The 17,301-nt window shown below is 43.7% G+C and overlaps 1 protein-coding gene across 3 annotated transcripts in view; it reads left to right on the top strand.

Moving 5' to 3' along the window:
- Positions 1-17,301, top strand: part of TMCC3 (transmembrane and coiled-coil domain family 3) — a 382,147-nt gene that overhangs the window by 58,103 nt on the left and 306,743 nt on the right. Inside the window, exon 1 of one of the 3 annotated variants that reach the window (XM_074402410.1) lies at positions 6,011-6,072. The exons of the other annotated variants lie outside the window; for them this stretch is intronic. Coding sequence (XP_074258511.1) covers positions 6,064-6,072 — 9 coding nt within the window. The 5' untranslated portion in view covers positions 6,011-6,063. Of the gene's footprint in view, positions 1-6,010; positions 6,073-17,301 lie in introns of those variants that run through there. 3 annotated transcript variants of the gene reach the window in all.

The raw sequence follows: 17,301 nt of genomic DNA on the forward strand, positions 1-17,301 counted from the left end.
TTAAGATAGTCCCTTCCTTCAAGGAGTTAGGGGCTAGCAGGAGAGATAGCTATGTTAACATATTGCAGATGGACATGCATTTGGATGAAGACTACAAAGGAGCATGGAATTAAATATGTAAGTAGCATTAGGGTTGCACATCTGGGTGAATTTTGTCTTTTTAAATACCCACTAGGGGATGAACTATGGCACAGAGCCTTAGAGGAAAGAAGAGAACTAAATTCCTGTGACAAAGGCAACACACAGCTCTAGGTAAGTTCTTTCCCACTCTACCCTGAATCTTCAGGCCACAAAAAGAAAAAAAAAAAACATCAATAGAATCACAGAAAGAAGAAAAAAAGATCAATAGAATGTCCAGCCCCTGAACTGTGGCTCAGAGAAGTTGAGCAGGCCTTGGCAAGAGCAAGAAAAGAAATAGCATAGCAACCATTCAGACCTTTCACAGCAAAATAAAGGACCCGGAATATCCTTAAGTGACTGTGATATTGCAATAAAAAATGAAAATTAAAAAGTCACATATCCCAGGGTTCCCTTAGAATGGTTTATTGACTGCCACTACCTCTACATTGTGGCTTACTCCACTGTACCCTTTAAATAATATTCTTGCTGGGCATGGCAGCTTGTGCCTGTAATCTCAGCACTTTGGTAGGGCTAGGTGGGAGCATTACTTGAGGCTAGGAGTTTGAGACCAGCCTGGGCAACATAGCAAGACCCCATCTCTACAAAACAAACAAACAAAAAATTGTAGAGATGGGTGTGGCAGCATGTACCTGTAGTCCCAGCTACTTGAGAGGCTGAAAAAAGAATATTCTTCACTCTTCACATTCAAGTCTTGTATTTTTTCAAGCTGATGACTCATCTCCTTTAAGAATTCTTTCTTAACTAATGTGATTTTATTTCTAGTAGAAATACTTGAAAGTCCGTTTTAATGGATATAAAATTCTTGGCTCACATTTTTCACCACTTTGAAGAAATTCCAGAGAGAGGAGAGTCTGTGTGATACATTAATATCTACCTATCACAGGTTAATCTCTTGGGTTCTGGAGTCAGATTGGGGTAGATGTGTGTCACTAATTAAACATGCAACCTTTGGCAAATTTTTTCATCGAGATAAATGTTAGTTTCATAGTCTATCACATGGAGAAGATACAACAATTTTGCAGAGTTTCGTGAGGATGAAACAGGCTGATACGTGGTTTTTCACGATGCCTGGAACGTATAAAGTAACTCAATGCATGCAGCTGTGATACATGTTTCCTTGAAATTATTCTTGATCTTTCTCAGGAAACTATGGATTTATTTAATCAATAATGTATATCCTGCCCCCACACCCATAGTAGGTATTTAATAGATGCCTTATGAAGGATTCAAATTTAGGAACATGGTAAAGAAAAGCATTTAATTACTAATGCTTTTCTAAATGGAGGATGGTAGAAATTATGCTAATTGGCAAGATTTCTTATCTACAAAAAGCAGAATAAATTATCATTTTTCTTTTACTATTTATGTAAAATTGTAAATTAGTTTCTTTTTGTTCAATTTTATATCAAATGCCTATCTACCTTCATAGCTAATGAAAGAAGTAAGCTTTACCTCCTGATGCTAGTATGCTTCCTACTGTACTAAGAAAAAGACCGATGAATCCAGCCTGTGGATCAAGAAGGTTAAGTAGGCCTCGTGTGGTGGCTCACACTTGTAATCCCAGCACTTTGGGAGGCCAAGGTGGGTGGATCACCTGAAGTCAGAAGTTCAAGACCATCCTAGCCAACATGGTGAAACTCCATCTCTATTAAAAATTCAAAAATTAGCTAGGTGTGGTGATAGGTGCCTGTAATTACAGCTACTAGGGAGGCTAAGGCAGGAGAATCACTTGAGCTCGGGAGGTGGAGTTTTCAGTGAGCTGAGATCACACCCCCGAACTCCAGCCTGGACGACAAGAGTAAAACTGCCTCAAAAAAAAAAAAAAAAAAAAAAAAAGGGCTGAATAACACTTGTTTGTGCCTGGTGGTGATGTTGTTACACAATTAAGAAAAAAGGAAAATATAGTGTTCTCAATCATTAGTTGATTTTCAAGGAAATGAATAATATGGCTGAGTTTAGAAGGCTAATGGAGATATGATAATATGAAACAGATAGACAACTCTATCATTAAAGTACTTTGAAGATTCTTTAAACACACACATACACAAAAAGACCTTTCCCCACTCCCCCTGGAATGAAAAAGGGAGAAATCTGATTCAATCTAGTTTTACTTTTAAATCAGTTCTTCAAGGTAGTTAACAACAGCATTGGAAACATGAGGATTTCCATAGATGGCCAATGTGACTGTGATCCATTAGCAACTGATGTGTTGTCATTTATTTGGTACAGTTGAATAAAAGTCTTAGTTTCTGAAGGGAATTTAAAAATTATTCAGGCCAACTACTTAACTGAAACTGACCCCTCCTCCCCACACCAGGAATCTTATTCAAGTTTACTAAGAAATGAACATTAGGCTGGGCTCAGTGGCTCACGCCTGTAATCCTAGCACTTTGGGAGACCTAGGTGGGTGGATCACCTAAGGTTGGGAGTTCAAGACCAGCTTGGCCAATATGGTGAAATCCTGACTCTACTAAACATACAAAAAATTAGCTGGGCATGGTGGAAGACATCTGTAATCCCAGCTACTTGTGACACTGAGGCAGGAGAATCGATTGAACCTGGAGGTGGAGGTTGCAGTGAGCTGAGATTGAGCCACTGGACTTCAGACTGGGCACAACAGAGCGAGACTCCATCTCAAAAACAAAAGCAAAAAAACCATTATTTCGATTAGATATCACATTTGCAGAGCAAAGAGTATTAGTTAGAAGGAGCAGAAAGAGGCGATGTTGTGGAAGGCAGCACAAGCAGTGTTAAACAAGGGGTTGTGGTGAGATTACACAAACCAATGAAGTGGTTAACACTGTACCTGCAGGTTAAGATTTCTTACCATGCTGAGCAAGAATACTGAGATGCTAATAGTCACATAATAATACTCTAAATTTTGAGCTTCACTTCTGGCTAGGCCTTTAATGCATCTATTTAGTCTGAGTTGTCATTTTACAGACGAGGAAGCTAAGGCTCAGCGATGTCAAGTGACTAATCTGACTTATGACAAAAGCTCGTCTTTTTACTTCCAGGAACACCTTTACACAGCTGCACCTTTTCTATGAAGCAGAGGAGGGCAATATTGCATGGGCATTCAGTGAGTGGGCTATCATATCAGACTGCCTGAGTTGAAATCCAGGCTGTGCCACTAACAAGCTGTGTGATCTTGGGTAAATTACCTATCCTCTCTGAGCTGGAGTATCTGCCTCTGAAAAACCATAATATCACAGTACATACTTCATAGAGTTGTGTGGATTGAAATGATAACACAGGTGTGGCTCATAAGTACACTTACTAACGTTATTTTCTCAAAGGCAAAACATAAAAGCTCAATCAGAAGAGATTCATATCCAGGGAGGAAAAAACCCACTGTATACAGATCATAAGATAAAGTAAAAAAGGGACGAAGCATGTGTCATTAATTTTCGTTTCTTACACTTCCCCCAACACATCAGTCACTCCTCCCCTTATGTGTGCTGATAGATACCAAAGAGAAATCCAAATGAAATGTTTTTATTCATTAGATCATTAAGGTACTTTGTGTAATACTATGGTCTCTATAGTGCTGCCGGCAATCAACGTTAGAAAATTATAAAGGTATTTCTTTGACAGTGGTGATCTGCCAGAATAATTGGCATAAAGGCAATGCCAAAGCTGAAACACTCAGGAGAAGTGTTTACCCGGCACCAGCCTTTACATTCCTACTGCTGTCTGCCTGCATACCTGTCCCAGCCGCTTTGAAAATACAAGCGTTCTTGGATGCTTTTCAAAGGATTCTTTGACAAACAAGAGATATTTTTTCCACGCAAAATTCAGGCTGCCTTGAGTTAGTTCCGTGCTATTCGATTTACTTTGTTCAGCAGTTAAAGCAGAATAAAATCAGATTTCTTCCTGGAAGACCTTTCCACATCATTCCATCCTGTTCTTGTGGATTTAGATCCTGCCTTCTGGGCTCAAGGGTGTGCAGTGTTTTCATGATCGGGGGGAATATGTCTTTTCCCCGTTCTCATTTTTTTTTTTCCCCCAGAAGCATTAGCATTTGGGGATGGGCTTCCCGCGTTGTTTGGAAAAGTTGGGGTGGAGGTATGGAGGTCAATTGTGAAAAGAAAGCTGTGCACGCAGGGGACTGCTAGGAAAACCCACAGGTTTCGCTGGAATGAGGAGGCAGACCCCTTCCCCGCCGAGCTTCTTCACCTGAATGAGACCAGGCCGTATCTGTTCCACGGTGTTTCCTCCAGCCCGGGGTAGACCTGCTGTTTACTCTTTTTTTTTTTTTTTTTTTTTTTTTTTCCTTTTTTTTTTTATTGCATTTTAGGTTTTGGGGTACATGTGATGAACATGCAAGATTGTTACATAGGTACACACATGGCAGTGTGCTTTGCTGCCTTCCATCCCCGCACCTGTATCTGTCATTTCTCCCCATGCTATCTCTTCCCACCTCCCCACCCCCCGCCCCTCCCCCATTTCCCCCCAACAGACCCCAGTGTGTAGTGCTCCCCTCCCTGTGTCCATGTGTTCTCATTGTTCAACACCCGCCTATGAGCGAGAATATACGGTGTTTGATTTTCTGCTCTTGTGTCAGTTTGCTGAGAATGATGGTTTCCAGGTTCATCCATGTCCCTATAAAGGACGTGAACTCATCGTTTTTGATGGCTGCATAATATTCCATGGTGTATATGTACCACATTGAGATACCATCTCACACCAGTTAGAATGGCGATCATTAAAAAATCGGGAAACAACAGATGCTGGAGAGGATGTGGAGAAATAGGAACACTTTTACACTGTTGGTGGGAATGTAAATTAATTCAACCATTGTGGAAGACAGTGTGGCGATTCCTCAAGGACCTAAAAATAGAAATCCCATTTGACCCAGCAATCCCATTACTGGGTATATATCCAAAGGATTATAAATCATTCTACTACAAGGACACGTGCACACGAATGTTCATTGCAGCACTGTTTACAATAGCAAAGACCTGGAACCTGCTGTTTACTCTTAACTCTCTTCCCACTCCTCCCCGCAAAGCTTTATGAATGCTCAGGACTTTCAAAAAACAATAGCAGATTCCAAGGAATAGAAAAGGGCCGGTGCGGTGGCTCACGCCTCTCATCCTAGCACTTTGAGAGACCCTGGCGGGAGGATCTCTTGAGGTCAGGAGTTCGAGACTAGCCTAAGCAAAATGGCAAGTCACCCGTCTCTACAAAAGAATAAAAATACAAAAATTAGCCAGGTGTAGTCGAGCGCGCGCCTGTGGTCCCAGCTACTGGGGAGGCTGAGGCGGGAGGATCGCTTGAGCCTGGGAGTTCAAGGCTGCAGTGAGCCGAGATCGCCCCCCTCCCGGGGACAGAGAGAGACCCTGTATGAAAAATTAAAAAGAAAACGAAAAGAGTGGGAACGGACATTAGCGGGCCACATTTCCTTCCCATGGGGAGAGCTGTAAGGCTGATATTTTAAGAAGGTGATAATTGCCGTCTGCACTCTCCGCCAATCCCCTCTTGCTCTTTAAACTTGGGGTCCCCGCAGAGTGGGCCCAGGGTTCATCCCCAAGCGTCTCCCGCTCAGTTCTAGGGTCTGCGGGGCCGGCATCGGAGACTCGCTCCGCTCCGGGTCGGGCGGGAACTCGAGGAAGAGGAGAGGGGCGCAGCGGCCCAAGGAGGTGGGGACGCCGCGACGCTGGAAGAAGGGCCCTGGGGCCCTGGGCCTCCGCCAGCTCGGCGCGTCCCGCTCGGCTCCGTGCCACCGCCGCAGCCCGGGAGAGCCCCGGGGACCCCGCGGCCAGCGCGCCCCTGCCCCTCCCCCTGCCAGCTCGGCGGCCGCGGCGCAGGCGTGTGCAGGCGGGGACAGCGCGGAGCTTCGGGCCGGCAGAGCGCCGCCGCCCGCCCCGCCCGCCTCGCGCTAGCGTCTCGGAGCCCGGCCCGGACGGCCCCGGCACCATGCGGAGGGTGAGTGCGCGGGGGCGGGGGGAGGTTCGGCGGGGTCCGTCCGGGGGGAAGGGTGAGGGCACTGCGGGGCCGGACGTCGGCGAGGAACCGGGGAGCCCCTGGCGGACTGGGGAGGTGAAGGGCGCCGCGGGGACCGCGAGTCCGCACTCTTCGCGGCAGCGCCGGCACGTCGGAGCCTTGGGCTGGGGCCTGCGAGGTGGGCTGCGCCCGGCGCTCCGCCCCCCGCCTCCGGGCGAGCCCCTTCCCGTGCGCCCCTCACGCCAGCCCGGCTGCCTTCTGCTGCCCAGCGCCCCGCTCCTTTCTCAGGAGCCCGGGTAGCTCTGCCCGGCGTCGGTGGGGCTCCCTCTGCGCACACCCCAGGGAAGGAGCCAGCCCTAGGTCCGGGCCAGGTGGGTGACCGGTGGAGGCCGGGTCCGGGGTTGGGGGGCGGTGGGGCTCGCCTGAAAGGATGCTGAGCCCCGGCGTTTGGAAGGCGCGAGTCTCCCCCAGGCACCGCCCGCCGACGGCGCGCAGCTCCTGGCCGGGGGCACCCTCGGGGGCCGCGGCTGCTGCTTTACCGGCAGGTGTTGGGGTCTCCGCGCTCACCCCCACCCTCCAGCCAGGGCTGCCTGTGGAAAAAAGAAAAACAGGCTCAGCTAGAGGAGCTCTTCCACCTCCAGGGACACCTTGGGGCACTGGTGCTGCTTGTTGTCAGCCCCCGAGAGCTCCCAGGCCCTAATGCAGCTCGATCTTGCTTGTCGGGGGAAGTTAATTGACGCGAAGGTGTTGGCGACTTTTTAAGTTATCAGACCCGGAGTGTCGTTTGTGTTTTAACTTTGGAAATGGAAGGTACTTTAATCAAATACAGGATCTCGGCATTTAACAGTGTGGAAAACAGTGCAGGAAACTTAAGGAAATCCTGTTAGGTACCCTCCTCGTTGTCCCAGACCTCCTAAGGCCACTCTGAAGACAGTTTAGGTGCCCAGGAAGAGGTGGAGGGGTGTTTTCTGAAGAGACAAGACTGAGAAGAAATGCTGGGGGGAATGCCCCCAAAACAAACCAAAAACAAACAAACAAACAAACAAAAACAAAAAAACAGAGTAAGACTCTCCCTCCAGAACAGTGCATTTCTCTAGGTTAAGGCTGGGGTTTGGCTTGTTGGAAGGTACTTAATGTGCCAATTGCTTTGGTCACCTGAGTGACCCTTTCATAGATTTCTGCCTCTCAGCGGCTGGGTTCCTTCCAATGGAACTCGGGCCTCTTTTTTCTGGTGGTACCAGAATTAAGTGTTCTCTGTGTGTGTCTTGAGGGGGGTGTGTTTGTAGGGAGTATAGAGCAAATGTGAATTGGCCCCAGCTGCCCCTGAAAAGTCTCTCAGTGAGCTGACACCGAAATTCACCTGGCTTATACCTTTGGAGCTAGTCCAGACCTGCGCAGGTGTTTCTGGGGAGAATAGAATTCCAGCCAGACTGGCCAGCTAGTTTGGCATGCAGCGGAAATGGAAACTGGCCATGGTGAGGTTACTTGTTTGAACTCAAAATTCAGGGGTCAGCAGCCTCCTTTTTTACCCTCAGTGGCCCAGAGTAATTAAATAAAGAAGCCTGAATGGGATCCGTAGGCCTAAGTAGTGTGTGTTAGAGAGAGAATCATGATTTGGAGATGGAGGGCGTTGACCAGAGTATCTTAATGTGTGATCTGCCTCCTATCTGCCTTAGGATGAAGGAGGTGGATGCTTGCTGAAAATGCAGATTCCTAGGCTCTGTTTCAAACTTAATGAGTCAGAATCTCTGAAACTGGAGCTCAGTAGAGTGCATTTTAAATCCCCAGCTCCCACCTCCATGTGTATTAAGCACCTGCTATTTGCAGGTGCTGTTCTGAGCTCTAGGGATACTGTGAAGAACATGACAAAGGCCTTGTTCTCTTGGAGGCCACATTCAAATTGAGAAATCAGATAATAAAGTAGTAAACACATGTACAAATAATGTAATTTCAGATAGTAATGAGTGCTATGAATAAAACAGAGCAGGACGAGGTCATGAGGAATGAGTCAGGGGAGGGAAGCATTTTAGTTTGGGTGATCAGAAATGAAGACGTTTCTGAGGGGTCGACATTTGAGCTGTGAACTACGTGTTGAAAAGAAGCTGTGTGGAGGTTCAGGGAAAGACTGTTCCAGACTGAAGAGCTCTGAGGCACAGACTCTGGGTCAGGAACAGATGACATGGGGGCTGGGGCAGGGTGGAGTGTGTAGGGGGTGAGTGTGCAAGGAGATGAGGCTGAGACAGGCAGGGGCCAAGTCCTCTAGGGCCTTGTTGGTCATGGTTAGAAATTTGGATTTTAGGCGGGGCACAGTTGGTCACACCTGTATCCCAGCACTTTGGGAGGCCAAGGTGGGCAAATCACAAGGTCAGATCAAGACCATCCTGGCCAACATGGTGAAACCACATCTCTACTAAAAATACAAAAATTAGCTGGGCATGGTGGCACGCACTTGTAGTCCCAGCTACTTGGGAGGCTGAGGCAGGAGAATCACTTAAACCTGGGAGGTGGAGGTTGCAGTGAGCCGAGATCGAGTCACTGCACTCCAGCCTGGTGACAGAGCGAGACTTTGTCTAAAAAAAAAAAAAAAAAAAAAAAAATTAGATTTTAGATCACTTGTGTGTGGAGGAGTTTTGGAGAGAGGTAGAGAGATGGGGGATGTATTTTGAGGTAGAGTCAACTGAGCTTACTGATGTGAGCAGAAGGCAGAGACAGGAATCCTCTTATGTACACCTAAGGCTGCTAATTGTTGCGGGTGGTGTGTGTGAGAAAGAAAAAGAGAGAGAGATGGAAGAAACAAGGTGGTTAGCCTCTGTTAGAATACCAAAGACAATGAAAATTGCCTCCGTGAAGTGAACATTCACTGTGTACCTGGTACTGTGGTACGTGCATTAGCAAGAGTCCTGTGAGAGGTAAATGCCGTCACCATTGAACAGATGGCAGTAACAAGCTCAGAAAGGTTGAGCGTTGCTCTACTCTACTCAGCTGAATGTTGGAGCTGGGATTTGTGCCCAGGTTTGCTGGACTCCAAAGACCTGGTTCTTGACATTACACTCTGTTGCCCACAAACTTCTTGTTTCTGTCCCAGACCCTGTCTGGTTCTAGTGAAGCAGAGAATTTGGCAGTTTGGCAGATGCATGTGGCAACCCATCAACTGTGGCAGATCAATAACTGCAGAGCGTGAGAGTGTGCAGACACACTATTGGAATCCAACATAATTACTTTCATTTGGTGTCCTTGATTGAAAGAGAAGGTCCGTAGGGAGTGTACAGAGTAGGAGCACAGAAGATGCCCCGTATTTGGGTTGCTCTGAAGAGCGAAGCTGTGGTCTGAATGTTTGTGTCCCCTGCAGTTCATATGTTGAAATCCTAACCCTCAGGGTGATGGTATTAAGAGGTGGGTCTTTGGGAGGTGATCAGGTCTCAAGGGCAAAACCCTCATGAATGGGAATAGTGCCTTATAAAGGCCCCAGAGAGCTACCTTGCCCCTTCCATGATGTGAGAAGACATCATCTCTGGACCAGAAAGTGGGCCTTACCAGACACTGAATCTGCTAGAGCCTTGATCTTGGACTTTCCAGCCTCCAGAACTGTAAGAAATGCATTTTTTTGTTGTTGTTGTTGTTGTTTATAAGCCACCTAGTCATTGGGATTTGATTGTAGCAGCCCAAATAGACTCCAACCAAAGGCTGATGTTGTACATGCTGTGCTGTCTGGTGCTTTGAACACCAGAGAACCCCATGGTTGGGTCTTCTTTCGCCTCTTCACATAGCTAGCTCATATGTCCCTCTTTATTTTTGAATCTATAATGAGCTCTTTCCATGCAAGCCAGGAGTTACAGAGGATTGGCTGCCTTAAAAAATTATTTGTGTTAGAAAAAGTTAGAAAGCAGTTGTGGGAGAATAATTATAATGGTAGCTACTTTTTTTTTTGAGGCAGGGTTTCACTCTGTCACCCAGGTGGCAGTGCGGTGGCACCATCACAGCTCACTGCAGCCTCTCCTTCCTGGGCTCAAGCGATCCTCCTGCCTTATTTTTTAATTTTCTTTAGAGATGAGGTCTCACGATGTTGCTCAGGCTGGTAGCTACTATTTATTGATTATTTGTGACAGCTCTCTTCCTTCATTTTCATAACCTTTTAAGTTAAAAATTAATAGCTGATACATTTACACAGTATAAAATTCAAAAGATATGCAAAGCTTACAACGAAAATGAGCCTTCCTATACTGTTGCCCCACCAGCCAGTTCCCTTTTCTAGAAGCAATTGATGTTAAACCCATTTCTTGTGTCCCTCTGGAAATAATCTATGCATATATAAGCAGTTATATATTTATACTTTTCATTTTAAAAGCACAAATGGTAGCATAGAAGTACACTCTTCTTCACCATGCTTTTTTCTCTCATACATCAAGATCAGTATTTATAGATTTATAGATTTGTGAAGTTCTCTCTCTCTCTCTTTCTCTCTCTCTCTCTCTCTCTATATATATATATATATATATATATATGTCTTTTTTTTTTTGAGACAGAGTCTTGAGACAGTTTCCCACACAGAAGTGCAGTGGTGCAGTCCTACGTCACTGCAACCCCAACCTTCTGTGTCAAGTGACCCTCCCACCTCTGCCTCTGGAGTAGCTGGTACTACAGGTGCATGCCATCATACCTGGCTAATTTTTTTTTTATTTGTAGAGATAGGGGTCTCACTATGTTGTCCAAGTTGGTCTTGAACTCTCTTTGGTTCAACGAATCCTCCCATATTGGCCTCCCAAAGTGCTAGGATTATAGGTATGCTGTCACTGCACCCAGCCCCAAGTTCTCTTTACAGCTGTAAATGGGAAACCTTTATGTGAATATACAGGCATAAATCGGAGACATTGTAGGTTGGAATCAAACCTACAATACCATCCCAACAAGGTGAATATCTAAATATCTAAATAAAGTGGATCAAACAATTTTTTGTTTCATAGTGCATATAAAAGTTATGTTCATACTACACTGTAGTCTATTAAGTATGCAATTGCATTATATCTAAAAAAGCACACTGTACATATCTTAAATAAAAATACTTTATTGCTAAAATTGCCAGCAATTGTCTGACCTTTCAGTGAGTCATAATCTTTTTGCTGGTGGAGGTTTTGCCTCAGTGTTGAAGGCTGCTGACTGACTAGAGTGGTGGTTGCTGAAGGTTGGGGTGGCTGTGGCGATTTCTTATGAAGTTTGCTGCCCTGATTGACGCTTCCTTTCATGAAAGACTTCTCTGTAGCATGTGATGTTGTTTGAAAGCATTTTCCCTATAGTAGAACTTCTTTCAAAATTAGAGTCAATCCTCTCAAATCCTGTCTGCATTATCAGCTAAAGTTATGTAAAATTCTAATTATTTGTTGTTATTTCAACAATGTCACAGCATCTTCACCAGGAGTAGTTTCATATCAAGAAACCACTTCTTTGCTCATCCATAAGAAGCCTTACCCATCCAAGTTTTATTATGAGATTGCAGCAATTCAGTCACATCTTCAGGCTCCGCTTCTAATTCTGGTTCTCTTGCTGTTTCCAGTACAGTTCCTTCCTCCACTGAAGTCTTGAACCTCTCAAAGTCATTCATACGAGTTGGAATCATATTCCAAACTCCGGTTAATGTTGATATTTTAAATGTTCCTATTAAGAATGTTAATAGCATGTAAAAATGGTGAATCCTTTTCATAAGGTTTTCAATTTATTTTGCCACCAGGGGAATCACCATGGCAGCTCTAACATTACAAATTGTATTCTGAAGTTGTAAGACTTGAAGGTTGAAATTGTTTTTTGTTCGTGGCCTGAAGAATGGATGTTGTATTAGCAGGCACAAAACAACATTAATCTCCTTGGATATTTCCATCAGAGATATTGGATGACTAAGTGCATTGTCAATGTGCATTAATACTTTGAAAGGAATCTTCCTTTTTTTTTTCTTCTGAGTAGTAGGTCTCAACAGTGGGCTTAAAATATTCAGTAAGCCATGATGTAAACAGATGTGCCATCATCCAGGCTTTGTGATGCCAGTTGTAGAACACAGGCAAAGTCGATTTGGCATAATTTTTAAGAGCTCAAGGATTTTCAGAATAGTAAATGAGCACTGGCTTCAACTTAATGTCACCAGCTGCGTTAGTCCCTAACAGGAGAGTCAGCCTGCATTTTGAAGCTATGAAGCCAGGCACTGACTTCTCATCTCTAGCTATGTAAGTCCTGACTGACATCTTCTTCCAATATAAGGCTATTTGGTCTACACTGAAAATCTGTTATTTAGTGTAGTCACCTTCATCATTGATCTTAACTACATCTTCCAGATAACCTGCTATAGCTTTTCCATCAGCACTTGCTGCTTCATCCTACACTTTTATGTTATATAGATGCCTTCATTCCTTAAACCTCATGCACTAACCTGTGCCAGCTTCAAACTTTTCTTCTGCAGCTTCTTCACCTCTTTCAGCCTTCATGGGATTAAAGAGAGTTAGTACCTTGTCCTGAATTGGTTTTTGGCTTAAGGAAATTATGGCTGATTTGATCTTCTATCCGGACTGCTAAAATTTTCTCCCCTTGAGCAATAAGACTGTTTTGCTTTCTTATTATTCATGTGTTCACTGAAGTAGCACTTTCAATTTCCTTCAAGAACTTTTCCTTTGCATTTACAACTTAGCTGACCATTCAGGGCAACAGGCCTGGCTTTTGGCCTATCTCAGCTTTCAATATGCCTTCCTCACTAAGCTTAATCATTTCTAGCTTTTGATTTAAAGTGAAAGATGGACAACTCTTCCATTTATTTTAATGCTTAGAGGCCATCAGAGGGTTATTAATTGGCCTAATTTCAATATTGTTGCGTCTCAGAACAGAGAGGCCCAAGGAAAGAGAGAGAGAGGAAGAGTGGTGGAGCTGTCAGGATATGCACCACATTTATACAGTAAGTTATCCGTTTTGTGTGTGTATGGTTCATGGTGCCCTGAAACAATTACAATAGTATCATTAAAGACCAGTGGTCACAAATCACCATAACAGATATAGTAATAATGAATAAGTTTGAAATGTTGAGAGAATTACCAAAATGTGTCCCAAAGACATGAAATGAGCATATACTGTTGGAAAATGGTGCATATAGACTTGCTGGACACAGGATTGCCACAAGCCTTCAATTAGTAAAAGAGACAGTATCTATGAAATTCAATAAAGGGAAGTACAATAAAACGAGGTATGCCTGAACTAGAACTTTTTTCTGGTATTTTGCCATTATCAACAGGGCTGCAATGAATAATCTTATATATACATGACTTTGTATGTGTGCAAGCATATTGATATGATAAATTGCAGTGGAATTTCTGGGTCAAGTGTTATGAATACTTGTATTTTTAGTAGCTAAAGCAACATAGTGTAGGAGTTATGAGCATAGACCTGTAGACAGATTGCTTGGAGTTGAGTCTTGGCTCTGCCATTTACACATGGCGCAAGTCACTTAACCCCTCTTTGCCTCAGTTGCTTTATTTGCAAAATGGGGATAATAATGTTAGCTACTTAATAGGATTGTTATGCAGATTCTGTCAGTTTGTATTGTACAACAAACACCCCAAACCATCATGGCTTAAAAAAATATTTTACTTGGCTCACTAATCTATGGGTTGGTTGAGTGGCTTTTCTGGTTCTGCTTCCGTGGTCAGCTTGTGGGTCTGCTGGAGGCCGGACAGTCTAGGATGGCCTCACTCACATGTTTGGTGCTTGACAAGTGTGTTGGTCATCAGGGACTCATTTGGGACAGGATGCAACCTCTCATGCTCCTGTAGCCTAGCTCAGGCTTCTTCACATGGTGGTCTCAGGGTTCCATAGCGTAGCACAGGAGGGCAGAGCTCAAGCGCTTTTCAAGCCTCTGCTTGTGTTACATTTGCTGCTGTTCCACTGACCAAAGCAAATCACATGGCCAAGCTCAGAGTCTGTGTGGGAGGGGACTCTCCAAGGTCAGGGATGCAGGGATACAGTGAAGGGAATCACTGCTACCATTTTTACAATGTGCCACAAGAATTGAATATTTGTAAAGTGCCTGGTGTAGTGCCTGACACATTTTAAGTGCTATATAAGTGTGTTAAGTTTGAAAAAGAGCAGTATTACCAGATTGTTTCGATAGAGATTGAGCCAATTTACATGTCTACTAGTGTGAATGCCTGTCTCCCAGTTTGTTCTTAGAAACTTTCAAAGTGGTTTATCCATGGAGAGGCAGATGTTCTTATCCCCATTTTACAGATGAAAAAATGATTCTTGGAGAAGTTAAGTCATTTTTTCTGATATTACAGAGCCAAACTGGGATTTGAATCCTTTGTCTTTCTGACACTAGAGCACCTCTGCTAGTCTTGCCACTCTAGACAGAGGTGAGATTCCTGTGTCCCTAATGACCCCATACACTGTTCTTGCCTACCCTTTGCATTTCATGTCCATCATTTCTATTTTACTTTTGGATCTTGCTGGGTTGAGAAGGATCTGTCAGTCTTTTGAATTCTTTAACAGTGATTTTGATTTCAGCTTGGCCTGCTGAAATCAAAGCCAAGTGTCGGCAGAGACAGTGGGCTCTTTTATGACTGTGAAGGGATGATGAAGGGAAACCTGTCATTTTACCTCTTATAAATGGAGAAAGCAGATGAGTCCGGCCTTCTTTTGTTTTACGTTCTTTGTTTTCATTCCTCACATCCTTTCGCTTCCCTTTGCAACCCAGGAATTCCTTTCCCTAAAAGGGAAGGGATGAAGATGGGAGACAGTGTTTCTTGGTGGTTCAGGACTGGATCTCTGGAGACAAACTGGGTTCAAGTCGAGCACAGCTATTCACTGGCCATGTGGCTTGGATGGGTTCACCTGCACTGAAAGGTTTTCCTGAGGTCTGATAGAAAGTGCTCCATTCTTATCATTACACAGCAGATTACTTTTGCTTCTGTTTTCTCTGTCTGTTTCACATCCCTTCTCCTCCACACCTATTCCTATGCCTCTAGCTATGTTTAATGATAAGGATAGCTAATATTTACTCAGCCCTTACTCTAAGCTCCTTCCATGTAATTAACTCATCTGAGCCTCACAACAAACCTATTAAATAGATGCTGTTTTATTCCCATTTTCAAGTGAGGAAGCTAGATGCTGAATGCTAAGTAATTTTCCCAACATACTATGGCTAATAAATGATGTAGCAGGGATTTTAAATGAGGCATTTTGGCACCAGAGTCTGTGATCTTATATTTATGCTTAAAAAAAAAAAAAAGAAGGATGGGATGGAAGTTTGGGAATTTAAAATTGAGAGCTTCTGCCCTAGATAAACTGCTGGTAAACTTTCATGCATCCTCTGTCCCTGGCAGTGGGTGAGTACACCCAGCTGTGATTTAGGCTGAAAATCCCAGCGTACACACAAAATAGGAACTTTCAGTTCTTTTGCCAAAAGGCTTTCTAGTTTAATCATTTTAATTCTGACAAGATTTCGGGCATTGTGCCTCCCTTGTAACTGAGGTGAAACAGTGTTGAAAAATACATGGGGCTTAAAAAAAAAGATTAGAAAATCCAGCTGACTAGTTTTGAGTCTTGCCACCTCTTGCTTCTTTTGATCAGCTGCTCTGGTGGTAGACACACATTCACCAAAGCATCAAGAAAATAAAATATGAATACTGCAGATAATATGTAACTTTTAGAGTTTAGAATTGTACATATCCTCAAGCTGAAGGAAAGAACTGAGGCTGTTTCATAGGTGTCTGCATGCAGACTAAATGTAATGTGGTTAACACTCATCAAACACATATTTTAACATTGGCGTCCTTCTTTGTGCTAGAAACCCACTGTGGGTAAGCAAGCTTTGTATGGCTCTGATCTTGCAGACTTTGCAGGCTCTGAGAAGAGAGTTAAGCAGTACTCCGAATTGTGGCATATATGGTTGCAAAGGAAGATCAGTTACTGGGGGACTGTAGTGGGTGTTCCTAACCTAGTCTGAGGGATTCATAAAAGCCTTCCAGTATGATTGTAGCCAATGGCTTGTCATCTATGGCTTTTATTATATTGAGGGTATTGTACCTTCTGTCCCTAATTTGTTGAGAGTTTTTGTCATAAAGAGATGTTGAATTTTATGAAATGCTTTTTCTGTGTCTGTTGAGACATTCATGGTTTTTGTCCTTTATTCTGTTGGTGTAATGCATTTATTGATTTGTGTGTGTTGAACCATCCTTGCATCCCTGAGATATAAATCCCACTTGATTATGATGTATTATCTTTTTGATGTGTTGTTGGATTCGACTTGCTAGTATTTTGTTGAGAAATGTTTGCATTTATATTCATCAGTGATACTGGTCTGTAGTTTTATTTATTTTATTTTATTTTTGAGAGTTTTGCTCTCGTTATCCAGGCTGGAGTGCAATGGCACGATCTCAGAACACTGCAACCTCAGCCTCCTGTGTTCAAGTGATTCCCCTGCCTTAGCCTCCTGAGTAGCTGGGATTACAGGCACCCGCCACTGTGCCCAGCTAATGTTTTGTATTTTTTAGTAGGGACAGAGTTTCACCATGTTGGCCAGGCTGGGCTCAACCTCCTGAAATCAGGTGATCCACCTACCTCAGCCTCTCACAGTGCTGGGAGTACAGGCATGAGCCAACACGTCTAGCCTGTAGTTTTATTTTTTGTGTGTGTCCTTGTCTGCTTGTGGTATCAGGGTAATTCATTCCTCATAGCATGAATCAGGAAGAATTTTCTCCTCTTTAATTTTTTGGAATACTTTCAGAAGAATAAGTGTTGTTCTTTATAAGTCTTGTAGAATTCCACAAGACAGTCATCTGGTCCTGGACTCCTGTTTTCGGGAGATATTTTTTATTACTGATTCAGTTTCGTTGCTCATCATTGGTCTGTTCAGGTTTTCTGTCTATTTTTGGTTCATTCTTGGTAGGTTGTATGTTCAGAAATTTATCCATTTCCTCTCTTCTCATTCAGACCAAAATCTTGAAGAATGAATCCTCAGAAAGCCCATCAACTGCTACTCAAATGGCAACAAGCCTGCAAGCACAAGGTTTAGTGAGAGTGGAATTGGTGCTAACAGAGAGTGTGGAGGATTTTGATCACAAATTGTAAATGGCTCTGTGAGGCTTTTTGAAGTCTGGCTCATATCCAGGCCTTTAAACCTTAGTAATAGGGCAGGGGATCATCTAAAATTAGGTCTACTTATTTTCCATGCACTTGAACATTTTG

Source organism: Saimiri boliviensis, chromosome 7 (assembly GCF_048565385.1).
Source record: "Saimiri boliviensis isolate mSaiBol1 chromosome 7, mSaiBol1.pri, whole genome shotgun sequence".
In the NCBI taxonomy this organism is placed as follows: Eukaryota; Metazoa; Chordata; class Mammalia; order Primates; family Cebidae; genus Saimiri; species Saimiri boliviensis.